This window comes from Podarcis vaucheri, assembly GCF_965113315.1.
Source record: "Podarcis vaucheri genome assembly, chromosome: 3".
Lineage (NCBI taxonomy): Eukaryota > Metazoa > Chordata > Lepidosauria > Squamata > Lacertidae > Podarcis > Podarcis vaucheri.
In genome coordinates, this window is record NC_138761.1 from 106454301 (window position 1) to 106473059 (window position 18759).

General features: G+C 43.3%; 1 protein-coding gene across 1 annotated transcript in view; it reads left to right on the plus strand.

Annotated features, from left to right (window-relative positions):
* The window catches only part of HS1BP3 (HCLS1 binding protein 3), a 33421-nt gene extending 15207 nt beyond the window's left edge, over nucleotides 1–18214 (plus strand). Inside the window, exons 5-7 of the mRNA XM_082215607.1 lie at nucleotides 9498–9655; nucleotides 10787–10922; nucleotides 15167–18214. Of these exons, the coding sequence (XP_082071733.1) occupies nucleotides 9498–9655; nucleotides 10787–10922; nucleotides 15167–15395 (523 nt within the window). The 3' untranslated portion in view covers nucleotides 15396–18214. The remainder of the gene's footprint in view (nucleotides 1–9497; nucleotides 9656–10786; nucleotides 10923–15166) is intronic.
* The last annotated feature ends 545 nt before the right edge of the window (nucleotides 18215–18759 follow it).

Here is an 18759-nt window from a genome sequence, read left to right on the forward strand (position 1 = left end):
CCACGAGCTGGATTACTATTTTTGCTGAGAACCTTGATAAAGCATTGTTTTTCCGTGAAATGGTCATTGGCTGCAGGCATATACAAAAGAGAGTGTCCTTATTTGGATAGGAAAAAGGTCTTTCTGAACTGGGCATTATGTTTTCCTGGATATTCTGCTGAAACGAAAGGTATGTAGTTAAAATAATAATAATAATAATAATAATAATAATAATAATAATAATAATAATATCCCAATGTCCAAAGAAACAGAAGACCTGCTTCTTGGGCTTTGGCCGATCTGTTTTCTTAAAAGCCTTTTGTTCTGGGTTCAGAGGACCATAGAAAAGCTTCCGATTCAGAGAGGGAGGCCTTCTTCCCAGTGAAACCTCTGCTACCTTTCCTCATTCAACAGGCCACTCCTGAAACCTGGGCAAACTTTTGTAAACATCAATGGAGCATGGAGCTCTGGCTTGAAAAAACAAAACATTGCACCCAGGCCTGCACAGCATCTCCTAGTTCAGTTTTTATGGAGTAATAGAGCACAGTGTCGTCAGAATTGTGATGGCATCTCGCCCTGTATTTTCTAATGACCTCTCCTAACTGCTCCATGTAGATGTTAAACAACATTGGGGGTATAATCATAGCGATACCCTATAGCAGTACCTCACAGACAGGGGTCCAAAGAGCACTCTTCCAACATGGTTCTCTGCATGCAACCTAATATGTGAGAACAGAACTGCTATGCACCTGATACTCGTCTCAAATAGCCTGTCCAGGAGGATGGAGTGGTCAATGGCATAAAGATCTGCAGAGAAATCAAGGAGGAACAGAATCGTCTTCTGTTTCTCCTCTTCTTAGTCATCCATCGGGGTGATCAAGGCAGATTCAGTCCCATCACCAGGCCCAAACTCAGATTTAATTTGGGCTAGATGATTCATATCATCCAAGAATATGTATAGTTGGCCTGCCATGGCCATTTTCACGACCTTCCCTGAAAAGGAGATATTTGTGACTGGTTGGTAGATAGTCTAAGCCAATTAATCATCTAGTCCAACTCCCTGCAATACAGGAATCTCAGCTAAAGCTTCCATGACAGATGCTCATCCAACCTCTGCTTGAAAACCTCCAATGAAGCAGAGTCCACAACCTCCCGTTCCACTGGCAAACAGCTTTGTCAGAAAATTATTCCTGATGTTTAGTTGGAATCTCCTTTCTTGTAACTTGATTTGAGTCTTACCCCCCAGAGAGGAGAAAACAAGCTTGCTCCATCTTCCATGTGACAGTCCTTGAGCTATTTGAAGCTGGCTCTCATATCTCTTCTCAGTCTCCTCTCTTCCAGGCTATACATACCCCTCACATCAAAGCAAAGTGGGCTTAATGTGTTGGACCCAATGGCCATATGAGAGAGCCCCAATATTGCCACGGGGACCATGGTTCTAACTATGGAAGGCAGCATACAAATACAGTGGTACCTCGGGTTACAGACGCTTCAGGTTACAGACTCCGCTAACCCAGAAATAGTGCTTCAGGTTAATAACTTTGTTTCAGGATGAGAACAGAAATCGTGTGGTGGCAGTGGGAGGCCCCATTAGCTAAAGTGGTGCTTTAGGTTAAGAACAGTTTCAGGTTAAGAACGGACCTCCAGAACAAATTAAGTTCTTAACCAGAGGTACCACTGTAAAACGATGTATGCATCTAGTAATTTGCTTTTGATGTGGACCTGAATTACTTGACTTCCAGTCCTGCCCTCCTAGTTGCAAGCATGGGTGGTCACCCTGTTAACTGATTTTTGTCAATGAGTAGGCTGCCTCAAAATAGGAGAGGGGGCAGGGCCTGTAAATGGTTTAAATAAATGAATGAGCTAACTTAGCCTGGATTGCACCCTCAATAATGACAAGAAAACTTACCTCCGTCCTGAGGCACAGTGTGAAGCATGCAACCTACATGGCCACCTGTTCAGAAGGCTTCCACATCTTCAAGCGCACACAGCTGCAAAGACTCTGGGCCCCCCCCCCCCCGCTTTTGACAATCGCCGGCTTACAGGCCGAAGCCTTCAAGCCTGCTCAGCTATTGAGCGAGTGCCAAGTGATGCAAGTGTTTGCAAGTGCTTTGAATCCCAGCTGCTTGTCAGATTTTTAGACAACTTTTGTCAGCCCTGTGACACACTCTTTTGTGTCAGAGTCGCTTCCTGACTTCCTTGCTCCCCTCCAAATGTGTTGGCACAGCAATGTACTTTGATCTGGCAGCCGTTGAACTAAGTACTTTGTTTTATATTGTGCAAATCCCCTTAGTTTAATACAAAAGAGACATATGAGTGGGGGATCCTTCTCCAGTATAATTTAAATGTGCAGTTTAAGACTCTTCTCAGATGTGAGGTAAGGTAGTTGTTAGATGCGAGGCAAGGTAGTTGTTAAATAGTTGTACAAAGTCCTCCCCGCTTATTGAGTGTGGTTCTGTTTTTGTAGATGGCTGAACAGCCTGTCCAGTCCTCACCCATGCTGAAGGCTGTATCTACCTTGCCTCTGCTGGCACTCAGCCACATTAGTCAAAAAACATTTCAAATGCGTTATAAGCCTGCAACAGCAGATGGCACCAGAGAGCAAAAAAATTCTGTGCAATTTTTTTCATAGCGGGTTTTTTTTTTGTTATAACGATTTAATTTCTGACTTATTTATAGTGCTTTTTTCTTCCTGTGTGTAGATCAACCCCAGGACTACCACACCATCTGCTTATGTAGAGTAGGGCAGCAGTAATGCTTGCTGGTCGCTTCAGATCCACAGCTGTCTTTGTATCCCCTTGGCCTCCCCTTCTCTTCATAGTATATTTAGCAACAATCACACATTTTGTAGCTTGGCAGCTGTGGGAAACCAGATGACATGATGGTGATGTGAGGGCTAGATAAAGCCTGAGCTAATGTCCTTGCAAGCAGCTTGGGAAAGTTTTGCACTGAGTGGAAAAAATGGAATCGCCAAGGCCTGTGCTGTTGTTGTGAAAATACAGAGAATCCCTGTAAAGCCTGTTTTCCACAAACAGCTACTGAGGTGACAAAGCTGTACCATAGAACTGAACTGAATTGTAGAGTTGGAAGGGAACTCTCTTCAGTGCAGGAATCCTGCCCACAGCTGTGTGGGAATGTTAAGGATAGTAGGAGAGGATATATTGATTAAATATCATCTTTCCTTCACTCACGCTAGTGAGTCACGTAGAAGGAAGCTAATTTGCAGATTTGTTTGAATCTCTTTAGTTAAGCAATCCACTCTGGCTTGCCCAGATTGGATTATTCCTGTTAAGTCCCCGTTGATCTCTTTTAAAAGAATGAAGACACAAGAGTCTTTCCTTAAAAGTAACAAGACGTTTACTCACATTCATCTCCCAGGAGATCCCTGAAGGCAGGCTTTAGGTAGTAGTTACAGAACAAATTGTGAGTTCATCCCATATTGGGATTGAGCCCATGTGCTGCTGGCTGAGATCCAGCAGACAGCAAAATACGTTAAGAGAAGAAAATGGCATCAAGAGAAAGATGGCAGCATGGCAGCCAGGGTCACGCCCATCTGCTTGGTCACATGCAGGGGGAGGATGTTCCAGACCAGTAAACAGGAAGTTATATTGGCTGAAGTAACATCCCCCTGTCTGTGTCCACTCTAGGGAAACAAGGAATGTTGTATTTGACTGCTCCAATGGATTATATCCCACAAGCTGTCCCTAGGTGAGCTTGGACCATCAACCTTCTGGTTAACAGCCAGACACACTTACCTGTGTGGACATTTCAGGCTGCAAGGTGAGCAGCAGGGCTCACATTGTGAAATACTCCCCTTATGTAAAATCGGTTCCTACATGTGAAATGCTAGCCTTGTAAGGCAAAAGGCGAGGCTTTAATCCTACCGAAAATGTAGGCTTTTCTTTAACGCAGAGTTATTGTGTTTAAATAGGAGAGAGTCCCATGCAAAAGAATGGAAAGATGAGCGCAAATTGAGCAAAAGCGAACTGGTTTGACGTTCGTGGGAGCTGATGGCAATAGTCATATTAACAATAACTCTAAAGAAAAATGGAAATGGTAAATAAAGACTGGGTGAAGGGTTGCCTGTTGCACTATTTGAAAAAAAGAGAGAACTTAAGTTTTATTATAAGCAAAGATAGCAAAATATATCCTGTGTGTTCTTATGTATGTTCATTATATCCTATTTATTGCACATCACACAAGTAGAATGTAATATCACTTTTGTATGATATATTAGATATTTAGAAGAATGAACAGATGGAAAATAGGGATATATTTGAAATTCATTTTAAAAAACAAACAAACCCATGGGGATGAAATGGGGGAGCGTTGGCAGTTAGAAATTGAAGAGCCCAGATACAGGTTTGGTAGCTAATCTGTAGTTTATGTGGAATGGGATAGCAGTCTTTTAAAAAAGCTAAGAAGGTTTAGTGCCACAGCTAAGTACAATTCAAGGCTGCTTCTTTCTGCAGCTTTGGAATTGAGCAAACAGGGCAGATTGAAGCACCTTTTGTCTTAGGGACTTTGCAATAATAGGATGACTCAGCTCTCAAAATAGAATTTGGAATGGGCATTACCTCATCCACCAGCTTCCCAAGCCTCTGCCCAAGGAACAGGAAATGTTGAATCACTCGATTCACAGAGTGGGTTCTGTTGACAATGGTAAACCTTAATGGGGGGTGGATTTCAGTGGCCTGTTTTGCTGAGCCTTTAATGAATAACTGGCTTGGCTTTTGAAAAGGCTTATTCATAGCAGCAAAAGTGTATGTAGGTTAGCAGAAGTCTGGTCTTGACTGTTTGCGATGGGCATTTCCTCATGCTTCTCAGTGTTTTGCAAATGTTCCTGCAAATAAGCCCACAAATTCGCCTACATTAGTCATCTGTATTGGTGTCCTGAAGAGTCACCACTGGTCACCAGGCAAGTGGCTATTTGCAAGGGTATCCTTTGTCATGTTTATGATCCTGAGAAGAGTTGATATACATAGAATCATGGAGCTGGAAAGGACTTCAAGGGTCATCTAGATGTGAGACTGACACACAGGGCTTCCATGTTTCAACATGTTAAGGCATCTTTTCCCAACCTTCAGCCCTTCAGGTACAACATGCGAAAGGCACTAGCTTAGGGAAGGCTGGAACCCGAAACTTCTCCCCATCCCAATCAGTTTCTTGTGAACAATCGTTTAGTTGTGAACACAAACAATTTTAGGGGAATGCTTGAAATCATCATAGAATTTCCAGCTAGTGGGGTTGGCCTGTCATGTTTCATAAAGCATCTTGCAGATGACAAATGTTTGGAGGAGAGCGGGGGATGGGCAAGAAACGCTGAGTGCTAAAAATAGAGCTAGAGTTTTGTGTAACATTTTTGTCCCCCTTCCCCCAATGAATGGGGCATGTTCTTGTCATTGCATTGTTTTATACTATTTGGAGGCTCCATGATCATATTATAAAGTACAGTGGTACCTCTGGTTACATACGCTTCAGGTTACAGACTCCGCTAACCCAGAAAGAGTACCTCAGGTTAAGAACTTTGCTTCAGGATGAGAACAGAAATTCTGGCGGCATGGCGGCAGCAGGAGGCCCCATTAGCTAAAGTGGTGCTTCAGTTTAAGAACAGTTTCAGGTTAAGAAAGGACCCCCAGAACGAATTAAGTACTTAACCCGAGGTACCACTGTAGTTGTGTTCTATGTTTTTAAATCAATCACTGCTAAGAGTTGCTCCTTTTTGCTTTCCAAGGTATTTCTTATCAATTTTTTAAAAATATCTGTGTGGTGTGAGCAAATTTTTATTCTGACTCAGTGTGTGACCCAGAGAAAAAGAAGTTTGAGAATTGCTGCATTAGACCTTGAATGTATTCCGTGAACCCATCGCTATTTTGCTTCCGGAAAATAGCACCAATGAGCCAAGAATGGTAAAAACGACGTTGGGATGTTGGCAGAGCCAACTTTCTGCCTCTCCACCAGCAACAAGCCTCTGGAAGTAAGCTTGACAAAGGCCCAGTTTTGTGAAAAGCAAGGGCTACTTCAGGGAAGCTGCAAACAGTGCTATTAATAAACTAGCGCCAGGGCGAATTGTGAGGGCTTCTGTCGGTTCCCACGGAACATTGTGCTCTCCTGGCTCTTTGTGGTGACGTCATGCTGGGCGCTCGGTGGCACTTCTGATCAATTTCACTTCCTCAGTTTAATCCCTCTTACTGGATTTTGACTCAACAGTCACCCTTATTTGGAGCAGGACAGACATCCCCCTTTGGCTGGCTTCACTGTTCAGCTCTCCCACAAATCCATACAATTTTGCATTTGTACATTTTACACTGCTGACGGATACTCTTTTTTGCAATGGGTTGGGAGAGAAGGCATTTACTTGCTCAATGCAGATTCGTGGGAACGGTGCCTCCTTGATTTGTAGTGACCTCAGGAGAACTGTGTCGCTGGTAAAATGTTAGTCACCAAGCAGTTCATGAGAGGTTCCCTTCCATAGAAGGGAATTGGCAGGATGAAACGTGGTTGCAAATACTGCCAATGCTGACACACACAGCCCTTTTCTTTCTTTTTTTACACACACAGAAATGTAGCTAAAGTGTATTAATTGGGGTGTGAGTATCTTTATTATTTCAGCATATCTAAAAATAGATGTGTCACTAAACCAGCAAAGTATTTGACTTTGCAGATGGATTATTGGTTGTTGTTTTTTAAAAAAAACTTCCATTATCCTTAAGTGTCTGTGACTGCCTTATTATTATTATTATTATTATTATTATTATTAATATACCATCCTTCATCATAAGATGAACTCAGGGCGGTTCACAGAACAAAATATAGGATAAAGACAAGTAAATAAGTACAGTGGTACCTCGGGTTAAGTACTTAATTCGTTCCGGAGGTCCGTTCTTAACCTGAAATTGTTCTTAACCTGAAGCACCACTTTAGCTAATGGGGCCTCCCGCTGCCGCCGTGCTGCCAGAGCACGATTTCTGTTCTCATCCTGAAGCAAAGTTCTTAACCCGAGGTACTAATTCTAGGTTAGTGGAGTCTGTAACCTGAAGCATATGTAACCTGAAGCATATGTAACCTGAGGTACCACTGTAGAACAAAACAGCAAAACAACAACTTCCCCCTTCCCAAAGACATGTTTTAAAGGCTGCAGAATATTAATCTGCCGTTTCTTCTGCGCTTGAAACCTCCAATAGCATCAGATTTGGGAAGTGGAAGTGGCAACGGTACCATCTCTGTAAATAAGGAGAGCATAGTGTGATCATTGCAACATTTCAAGAAGTTCTGTGGCAGTTGTGTCCAAGGCTAAGGTGGATCGCTATTGAAATCTAATATGACGTTGACTGGAATGAGCACAAGCTTTGGGGAGAATTTTGTTAAGGCTTGACAGTGGGTGGCCGTTCGGAAAGACCTTGAGGACCTTGCTTCAATCCCTTCCAGTTCAAACAGCCTGATGGATCAGCCCTAAGGAAGTCAGATTATCCTCCACCAGGGCCAGGGCCTTCTCAGTGATGGCTCCAACCTGGTGGAATGCTCTGTCCCATGAGACCAGGGCCCTGCAAGATTCAACTTCCTTCCACAGGGCCTGTAAGACACAGCTATTCTGCCTGGCTTTCAATTTGAACTTAGCCTGATCATTTATTCCCCTTCCTTCCTTCCCTCCCCCTCCCCCTTTTATGAAGATTACCCGCTCTGGGATCCCACAGCTAATTCTCCCCCGGTCTCCTCGTTGGCCCAAATAGGACTAATTTAGCCAGCTAGCCCTGGTGATCATCTAATGTTTATTGGATGGATTTCCCCCCTAAATTGATTTTTGAATTCTGAATTTATTGTTATTCATGTTTTATACTGTATTTTATCCTGCTTTTTGTTGCATCAATTAAGTGTTTTAATTTTTTTGTTAGCTGGCCTGAGCCTGGTTTCTTGAACCAGGAAGGGCAGGGTATAAATATTTATTTATTATTATTATTATTATTATTATTATTATTATTATTATTATTCAAAGCCTACTTTAAGATAGCATATTAGGGGTGATCATGCATCCTTTGCAGGATTCACCTGAGCTTTATTCTGCGGCTCCCTCTCCAGAAAGCACAGAGAAAGCTCTCTTTTTGGAATGGTCTTCCATTACAATTTTGGGTGCCAGTTCTTTTCATACCATTAGGAGCACATTGCAGGGTTCTGCACTGCTTTCTTCTTATCTTCCAGCACAGTAAGAATTACCGTATTTTTCGCTCTATAACACGCAGATTTTTTCTCCTAAAAAGGAAGGGGAAATGTCTGTGCGTGTTATGCAGCGAATGTGTGGTCCCTGGAGCCGAAAAATCGGGCAAAAATCAAACCGCGCTTCAGGGAGAAGGGAAACAAACCTGAAAAGAGGAAGTGGGTGCTTTCCTGCATTCTGCCTCCGGGTCTTACTGCCCACCCTCTCTGTTTCGTTACTGTGTTTGCTGAAACGGAACAAAGAGCAGGGAAAGCCCCTCCCCTCCAGGCAAGAAGAGGGGAAAGCAGACTGTCGCTCCTTCCTCTCTGTGCTCCGGTGCTGCTGAAAACATGCAGGTGGGAGAGAGAGACAGAGAGAGAGAGAGAGAGGGAGGGAGAGAGAGAGAGAGAGCGCGAGCGAGCACTGGCTGGCTTGGGTGGGTGCGTGGGGGAAACTTTTGCCTTCCTTTCCTCCCTCCCGTTATACCCCACTCCTGCATTCTTAGCCCTTCTGTGTTTTTCCTTCCCTCCCCACTTAAAATGTGGTTAAAAAGCATGGATCCACATGGATCCTCAGGATTTTTGCACTGGGTCACCCCAAATTCACCATCAGAGCACATAGCATGTCCATGGCTACAGCCTGCCCCCCCCCCAAAATCATGCACCCACTGTTGCCTGGGGCTGCAATGGTGCAAAAATGTGGTTAAAAAGCATGGATCCACATGGATCTTTGCATTGGGTCACCCCCAAATTTACCACCAGAGAACATAGCATGTCCATGGCTACAGCCTGCCCCCCCAAATCACGCACCCACTGTTGTCTGGGGCTGCAATGGTGCAAAAACGTGGTTACAAAGCATGGATCCACATGGATCCTCAGGATCTTTGCATTGGGTCAGCCCAAATTCACCATCAGATCACATGTCTGTGGCCACAGCATGAAGCACAAAAATGATACATCCACTGTTTCATTCAGAATGTTTTTTCCCTTGTTTTCCTCCTCTAAAAATGATGTGCGTGTTATGGTCAGGTGCGTGTTATAGAGCGAAAAATACGGTACCACTGTTATTTTTTCCCCCTCTCTCTCTTAGAAAAGCAGCTGTCAAGTGGAATTGTGCCAGCGTGTTTTCCTCTCTGCAGCTAATAGCTGCTTTTGATTAGAGACATGGGGGAGAATGTTAAAGGGCGCCTCCTCCAGGCCACAAATCTCCCCCCTCCCCAAAATTCAATTTGTAAGTCCACAGGGTGGCTGTTCCTCTGGAAAAGAAAAAAAAAGAAACACTCTTAACAGTGTCTGCTGGATTTTTCTGCTGTCATTTAAACCTCTAGATCTAAAAAGACTAAGAAACCCACGCCTCCTCCAGCCAAAGACGGGAAGCCCAAGTTAACGATTTTTGACGAAGAAGCTATTCCCGATGAAGGACTGTTTGGCTCAGCTAAAGGGTTTTCATTCAGCAGCAGCAAGAGGATATTGGCAGCCGAAAAAAGTAAGTGTATTTCTAGTCAGCTCCTTGATGTACACTCCGAAAATATGTGCCAAAGTTTCGCAAAGCTTAGTTGCAAAACTCCAAATCGCTCTATGGCAGCTTGGGCATACAGTCATTTATTCCAAAATGGAAAATGCCTTAGTATGCTCATTTAGATATGTGTAATGACTCCAATGGTTGAGTTGGGTTAAAAGCAAAGACCCCTATCTCCCTCTTTTTCTCCCTATGAGGGCTGCATTCCCTTAAGGATATTCTTCCAGTGGCTACAGACCAGCAGTGGGAAGGACACATTCAGAATCAAGCTGAATGAGGTCATCAGTGGTGGCTTATGCCCATTGGGGTGGAAGACAGGAAAGCCAATATTCCATACCCTCCAACATTTCTCTGATTAAAATAGGGGCATCCTATTTATTATGGGACGCGGGTGGTGCTGTGGGTTAAACCACAGAGTCTAGGATTTGCTGGTCGGCGGTTCGAATCCCCGGGACGGGATGAGCTCCCAATGCTCGGTCCCTGCTCCTGCCAACCTAGCAGTTCGAAAGTACGTCAAAAGTGCAAGTAGATAAATAGGTACCACTCCGGCGGGAAGGTAAACGGCGTTTCCGTGCGCTGCTCTGGTTCGCCAGAAGCGGCTTAGTCATCCTGGTGACATGACCCAGAAGCTGCATGCTGGCTCCCTTGGCCAATAAAGCGAGATGAGCGCCGCAACCCCAGAGTCGGTCACGACTGGACCTAATGGTCAGGGGTCCCCTTTACCTTTTTATTTATTATTATTATAATTAATTAATTAATTAATTAATACCCTGTCCATCTGACTGGGTTGCTTCAGCCACTCTGGGTGGCTTCCAACATATATCAGAATACCATGAAACATTAAACATTTAAAAACTTCCCTGTCTTCTAAAGGTTGTATAGTTACTTGTGGGTCTCATATCTTCATACCCTCCAACATTTCTCGGATGAAAATAGGGACATCCTAAGGAAAAATGGGACATTCCAGGATCAAATCAGAAACCGGGATGGCTTCTATAAATCTGGGACTGGAAAACAGGGAGACTTGGAGGATCCGATATTCAGGCTACTGCTGTGTACAAGTCAAATGTAGCTGTCATCTCTTTGTTCAATTATCAGATCTGAAATTGTTTGAAGATCCAGACCTTGGTGGATTGGTGACTCTGGGTGACTCGCTGCTGTTGCCAACCGCCTGTGCAAGCACGGAACATGCATTAAGCGGTAGCCTTGAGGAGGACACTGAAGAACTCTTGAGGTACTAATCTTGGATGCATCGGAAGTCGTAGGGTCTTCAGTGTTCCCTAGCTTTGCAGAGCAACAGACATGTAGCAACTCTTATGCTGGAAGGGTTCACATTTGGAAATGTCAACAGGCTAAACGGTAGCCCGAGACCTTGATTTTCATTATCTGTAAATTGGTATCTGATCTAGCCCTTACTAAGAATTTGTATTTTTTAACGCATGATGCAAATAACTTGTATATGAAGCCTGAGTGTTGAGGTGTATTCAGTTCTATGGTGTATCCAACAAAGTTGTCTTTTTGGTGCAAGGACTTCCACTTGTGTAATGGGACTTCTGCCCCTTGTGCACCCTGTAAATCTGCTCTGGAGGGGTTTGGGAACCCCCAATGTATTTGGGGGGCACATGGTACAAAGGAAGAAGGAGAGGAAGTTCTGTTGTACAAGTGGAAGTCGTTGGGTGAGCAGGATAAGTTCTCTGGATGCCACCCTTAGGCCTCAGGATTCATAGTGAATGAGGTAGTATGCAACATAGTTTTAATCAGAGTTAAACCCATTGGAATGAATGAACATGACTAAGTGAGGCCAATTGATTTCAGTGGGCCTACTCTGAGTAACAATACCCATTGTTAATAGTTTTGTCCATTGTGGCACCAACCTTACCCATCATCTATAGCACAAATCTTTATGGTCAGTTTTGGCTTAGCAATCATTTGCAGGTTAAAGGCATACGATAACATGATTTAGAATTTCAGGTGACTAGAATAAATTGCACACTTTATTAGCGATCCGGGAGATTTTACAGACCCACATTTCATTAACTACAGGAATGCACTTGCATGCAAAATGTCCAGGCCAAAAGTCATGTTTTGAGTGACTTTCCAAAAGCTTTAATGATTACTTACTAATGTGAGTGGGGCGGGGGGCGGGGAATCCACTGTGTGAGGTCCCTTGGAATATGTGATTGTGGGCCTTCTTTTGTTTATACAAAGAGTACTTTTATTAACAAGTCACATCAGCAACACCTACCTTAATCTACTCGGAGGTAAAAAATTGCACATTGTTTCTTATGCATTGGCAACACATTTGATCTTCTAAGACATGATGTCTTCAGGGCACAGCCTGATTTTTACTGGAGTGGAATATTTGAGAAGGAAGAACACACACAGTCATTAGCTGCCATCTATTGTTTTTCTTCTGTCTCACCCCAGTAATCAGAGATAGACATTTTGTCTGTATGGGCAAAACACCACCTTATACAACCTTTGAATTAAACATAAACCACTGCAAACAGTTTCTTCATCTGTCAGATGAATATGCATCACATTATACGGATTATTCCAGCTTGGTAAAGTAAGAAAAAGGCCACTCTGGGCGGCTTCCAAAACATATATGCCATCTTGTGTCGAATGTTGTGGGTGCCCTCAATGAAAGGCTTCAACTTTGCCCATTGACTTGGGGGGGGCAGCCCCCATAAATATATTATTGTGGGTGCCGAAGCAGTTGGCTCCAGTGTATAGAAATTTAAGAAAACATCAGACATTAAAAACATTCTGATACAGGGCTGCCTTCAGATGTCTTCTAAAAGTTGTGTAGTTCTTTATCTCCTTGATATCTGGTGGGAGGGTGTTCCACAGGGAGGGCGCCACTACTGAGAAGGCCTTCTGCCTAGTTCCCTGTAACTTCTCTTCTCGCAACGATGAAACCGCCAGAAGGCCTCCGAGGAGCTGAACCTCAGAGCTGAGCGATGGGGGTGGAGATGTTCCTTCAGGTATACAGGGCCAAGGCTGTTTTTAGGGCAGGACCAACACTTTGAATTGTGCTTGGAAATGTACTGGGAGCCAGTGAAGATCCTTTAGGACTGGTGTTATATAGTCCTGGCGGCCACTTCCAGTCACCAGTTTGGCAGCCACATTCTGGTTTAGTTGTAGTTTCTGAGTCAACTTCAAAGGTAGCCTCACATAAAACACATTGCAGTAATCCAAGAGGGAGATACCAGAGCATGTACCACTCTGGCAAGACAGTCTGGGGGCAGGTAGGGTCTCAGTTGGCAGACCAGATAGAGTTAGTAGACAGCTGTCCTGGACCTGTGCCTCCATGGAGAGCTGTGAGTCCAAAATGACTCCCAGGCTGCACATCTGGTCCTTCAGGGGCACAGTTACCCCATTCAGGACCAGGGAGTCCCCCACATCCGCCTACCCCTTGTCTACTAAAAACATTACTTCTGTCTTGTCGGGATTCAACCTCATCCATCATTATGCAGAATAGGGAAACTTGTGGTGTAGATTAGAACCACTCTTTTTCCCCCTGATCCCTGAGGTGTGACCGTTTGGTATTTTCTTACGACAAATATAATTGTTTCTTGCTCTCTTTTCAAATGGTGGTAGAGATGCTGAATCTTTGGAACTGGCATGGCAACCAACTTCTTGTTTCTAGCTTATTTGACCTAATTAGAAAGTGCTGATGTTTTCCATGGAAACCCAGCTGCTATTAAACCATCACAGTATTATGACAAGAAGTTCTAACACATGCTTTCCTTTTTTAAACCAAACTTAACATATTTAAATTTAAAAATAGAATGTGGGTTTCTGTGCTCTTTATAAACCTTTAAAATTAAAAATAGACAGCAAACACCCATGTTTCTTTATAACGCTTATAAACAATGCGATACACTTTTTGTTTCTATTTCTTAAACTTTTCAGATACAGTGGCACCTCGGGTTACAAACGCTTCAGGTTACAAATGCTTCAGGTTACAGACTCTGCTAACCCAGAAGTAGTACCATGGGTTAAGAACTTTACCTCAGGATGAGAACAGAAATTGTGCGGCGGCAGCAGGAGGCCCCATTAGCTAAAGTGGTACCTCAGGTTAAGAACAGTTTCAGGTTAAGAACGGACCTCTGGAATGAATTAAGTACTTAACCTGAGGTACCACTGTAACTGCTTTGCCTCTTGTGTTCTATGCATAAAATATCAGAAAACATTGTTCTCTATTGGCCTGGGTTTGATGTACCTCATTCTTTCATAGGAATCACGAGTTGTATCCAAAGTAGTGCTAAGTGTAATGGAAAGCTTCCCCCCCTCATACCCCTCAATCTGTTCTAGGTGTTCTTCTCAACCCTCTGGAGCAGATTTGGGGAAGGTGGGGGTGGGGAGAGAGTAGAAACAGTGGTGGGTTTTGGAGTCTCAAATTTCAGCGGCACCCTGCGCGTTGCCAAAATTTGGTGCCTCTCATTTTCCATTCTACACCATTGTTGCAGCCCGGGTCTTTTTTCAGCCAGAGCTCACAGCTCTGGCACTTCTCTGGTGGGTGCCATTGCCATTCTAAGAGAACAAAGGAGAAGTTTGTGGTGAGCCCTGACACCTCTTTTTCTAGGTAAATAGCACTGGTTACAATGTCTCCAAGGCTCTGCACACAGTGTGACCAAACTGAAATCTGCACCTTGGAGAAGGTCCTTTGCACAAGCAGAAATTCTTCTGTGGATAGATTGAGGGCACTGGAAATAAGCCAATTATTTTTCGGGGTTTACGTGATAAAGTGAAGCTTGCGTGAAAGGTCTAACGTAGCAGCAGTACTGTTGTTCTGCCTGGCCTTTGGCTTGGAATCAACCTAATCCCCTACCCCTCTATCCTTTTTCCTTTCTCCTTCTGTGATGGAAATCCTATTTGAGGAATTCCTTGGCTTTTTTCCAAGCCCACGTAGGACCAGTCTGGATAGTTGGCCTTGGTGTAGATATGACGTTTTCATCCTCAAAAAGTTTTTGATTTGAGTTTCTACTGAAATGAGGCTGCATTTTAATGTTGTGTTTTAATCTTGTTTTTAAGTTGTATTTTAATCAATTGTTTTATACCTGGTGTTAGCCGCCCTGAGCCCAGTTGTGGCTGGGGAGGGTGGGGTATAAATAAAATTTTATACTATTCTAATGATTGTCGAATGTTACTTTTTTGATGTAGGTTGCCTATTTTAAAGTTATGTTTTATTATCACATTTTTGTATTGCATTAGATTGTTGTAAGATGCACATTTTTTGTTTCTTCAGCTTGTAAACAGCCTTGAGTATTGTAAGATAGAAAGGTGGTATACAAATTAAAAATGATGATGATTATTATTTATTTTTTATTTACTACTACTACTACTACTACTACTACGTGTTGGTGAGGTTTTGAAGTAGAAGTTTCATCTTTAACCCAAAAATAAATATCCCCTCCCCCACAATCGGAATAAGATTTGCTTCACGTCTTTGAACTTGTTCTTCCTCCTCAGAGTGGAAGAGGATTTTGAGAAGATGTGGAAACTAAGCTCCAAGCCCAAGCTACCACCTAAGCCAGCGTTACCAAAGAAGCCAGCAGTAACTGATGCAAAAACCCCATTCTCCTCAGCCCCCAAAACAAAGCCAACTGAAGTAAAGGCTCAGACCATGGGCGAAGTTGATATCCTCCAGTACATTCAAGAAAACGAATCTACCAGCAGTGAAGAACCAAGCCTGTTCTGAACCACAGACTATGCCAGACTTTTCTTCAGGAAGAACTTCCACCAGCCTTCTGCATCTGGTTGGACAGAGCAGTCTTTGGCCCCGCACCCTGGGTTGACAGCTTGCCTGCTGGTTCATTTTGGCAAATAGAGCAGATTTGTAAGCAGCAAATCAATGAACGGCTTGTGTGTGTTCTGACCGCAGAGCAGCTGGGATCTGATCAAAGATGCCTTATGTTTGTTTTTTTCAGGGAGTTTCAAGAGCAAGGCTAGAATTTTGTTGAAAGTGAGAGTGCTATCTCGTTGTTGTTGTTTTTTTTTTCGTTTTTTTGTACTACAGTTGTAGTTCAAACTGTTGGAATATGTTCATACAACATAATTGGGGGCAAATTGATTATTTGAGAGGTAGAGGGGATAAAGGGAGCAGACTTAGTAAGGTGGGTGAGTAAAGTAAAATAACTTTTTTTCCTTAATTGGAATTGTTTTAACTGCTTCTCCTTTTCCCTAGAATCAGAGAATTGTAGGGCTGGAAGGTATCCCAAGGGTCATCTAGTCCAACCACCTGCAATCCAGGAATCTCAGCTAAAGCATCCATGACAGATGGCCATCCAAATTCTGCTAAAAACCCTCAAAGGAAGGAGAGTCCACAACCTCCTGAGGGATTCCGTTTCACTGTCAAACAGTTCTTAGTGTCAGAAGGTTTTTCCTGATGTTTAGTTAGAATCTCCTTTCTTGTAACTTGAAGCCATTGGTTCGAGTCCTGGAGCAGAAGAAAACAGGTTTGCTCCATCCTCTATTTGACAGCCCTTTAGATATTTGAAGAGGGCTCTCGTATCTCCTCCTAGCTTCTTCTTTTCCAGGCTATAAACATATGCAGCTCCTTCAACCATTCTTCATATGGCTTGGTTTCCAGACCCTTGATCATCTTGGTTGAAATATCTCCTTGAAACAACTTTCTAGAAAATATGCCATAAAATCCCCCACCCCCTGGATTGATTGGCTACAGGACATATACAGCATTTCCCCCCCCCCCAGACCCATATTGTCCCATATTTATGGTATTTATATGTGTAGATGGGGCGTGGGTGGTGCTGTGGGTTAAACCACAGAGCCTAGGACTTGCTGATCAGAAGGTTGGTGGTTTGAATCCCTGTGATGGGGTGAGCTCCCATTGCTCGGTCCCTGCTCCTGCCAACCTAGCAGTTTGAAAGCACGTCAAAGTGCAAGTAGATAAATAGGTACCACTCTGGCGGGAAGGTAAATGGCGTTTCTGTGCGCTGCTCTGGTTTGCCAGAAGCGGCTTAGTCATGCTGGCCACATGACCCGGAAGCTGTACGCCGCCTCCCTCGGCCAATAAAATGAGATGAGCACCGCAACCCCAGAGTTGGTCACGACTGGACCTAATGGTCAGGGGTCCCTTTACCTTTATATGTGTATCCTGAGAAGCGCTAGATTTTCTCTTCTGACCATAGTTTGTTGCGGTGTATTGGAGACTATGCTCAATAGCCCCCAGAGTTTCAGGAGCAGCTTGTTACGTAGCAGGAAAAGGGTGGAGGAATGTGGGAGTTTTGATCATGGCATCTGGTTTTTGTCTCTGCAGCTCCATTCCTAGGGCTAAGGTGCAGACTCCTTTTTACAAGCCGAAATTTTTGCATTTCTTGCTATCACTTTGGGTGAGGAGGGATTAAGTTGTACATGGAACAGGGTAAGCTAAAAGCCCCGTAAATCCATCTCTGCCAACGTTCACGAGCATTTTGTGAGTTTATTTAAAAGCTGCAGCTTTATAGATGTCAAGCCCTTGATATAGATGCTTATGCTATTTGTAAGAGGGTCAGGAAAAGGAACAGAAATATGATCTGTACCAATGGGTTCAAATTGCAAAAGAAGGGTTATTTTTGGACTAAACATTAAGATGAACATAATTTTAGGATTTTAAGCAGATGCCACAACTTAGTGGTGGATTTCTTCCAAGACATTCAACTAGATCAGGCATGGAGAATGCTTTGACCTTCCAGATGTTCCCATCAGTCCCAGCGAGCATGGTCAGTAGCCAGGAATGATGGGAGTTGCAACTGAACAAGGACTACCTCTCCCCATATGAACTGACCTGGCCCCTCAATCCTCATCTGAGGCCCTTCTTCATGTGCCTCCACTGTCAGAGGTCTGGAGAGCAGCAACACAAGAACAGGCCTTTTCTGTGGTGGCTCCCCTCTTGTCGAATGCTCTCCCCAGGGAGGCTCGCCTGATGCCTTCACTACATATCTTCAGGTGCCAGAAAAAAAACATTCCTTTTCTCCCAGGCCTTTGGCTAATTAAGCAGTCTATGTGGCCTTTTAAATTTTGTGTGGTGGGGGTTATTGTTTTTCTTTGTTACTATGTTACATATTTTTGTGTTTTTATGTTGTAAACCAGCCTGTGATCCTTGGATGAAGAGCGGTATTGAAATTGAATCATCATCAACAACAACAACTGGAGAGCCAAAGGTTCTGCACACTCGAACGAGAAGATTGCTTCCAACTCGATTCTATATTTTGATAATTCAGTTAGACAGCTGACGAAAGTGCTTTAAAGTTGTTTTTCCTCTTTTTATATGAACCTATCCTATGTCTTTCTCGTTCTCTCTTGGGTAACTGAGGCCCACAAAATAAATATCTCTTGAGGAGAAGTTAAGCCATATCAAGAGACTTGCCAAGCCAGTAAGTTTATCTCTGTTGCCTTTTGAATATACACCTGAATGAATGGAGGGGGAAATATCGAAGCACTTTAAATGAGTTGTGTTTATAATGTATAACGTTCATCATTCTGTTTTGAATAAAAGTATTAAGCACTATGAAAATTAAATATTCCCTCTTGAGATTTGAAAGACAAATAGCCCCGTAGATCAAATTATATGCTATTATATATTATAAGAGCAAATGAGCAGTGCAATTTAGATTGGGTCTATTAGACTGTTTAGTACCATCTTTCCTCTTTATGCACAGTGCAGTTTGTTTATTTATTTATTCATTTTTAAAGCATTAAAGGTAGAAATAGTATGTTTCATGCAGTACAGTACATAATGTTGACACTAAACCGATGTGCTGGAGTAAATAGAAACACTCTTATGAATACAGATGGGTAAAGTAATGCATAGGAAACATCTTGATTGCTGTGAACAGCTTCTGCTGCTTGTTCATACATATTCCTTAGGTGACCAGCCTGAAGCTTGGATCCTGTGGGCCAGTCTATGGCACAGAGTTTAGCCCACCCTCCTGCCTCCTACTCTTGCACTGCCCAGTCTACACCCCAGCTTAGTCAGGCAGAGGCAAATTTGGACCAAGACGCACATGGAACTATGGATTCAGCAAAGATTCCAAAGCAATCCTCAGTTGTAAAGTAGCTATTGT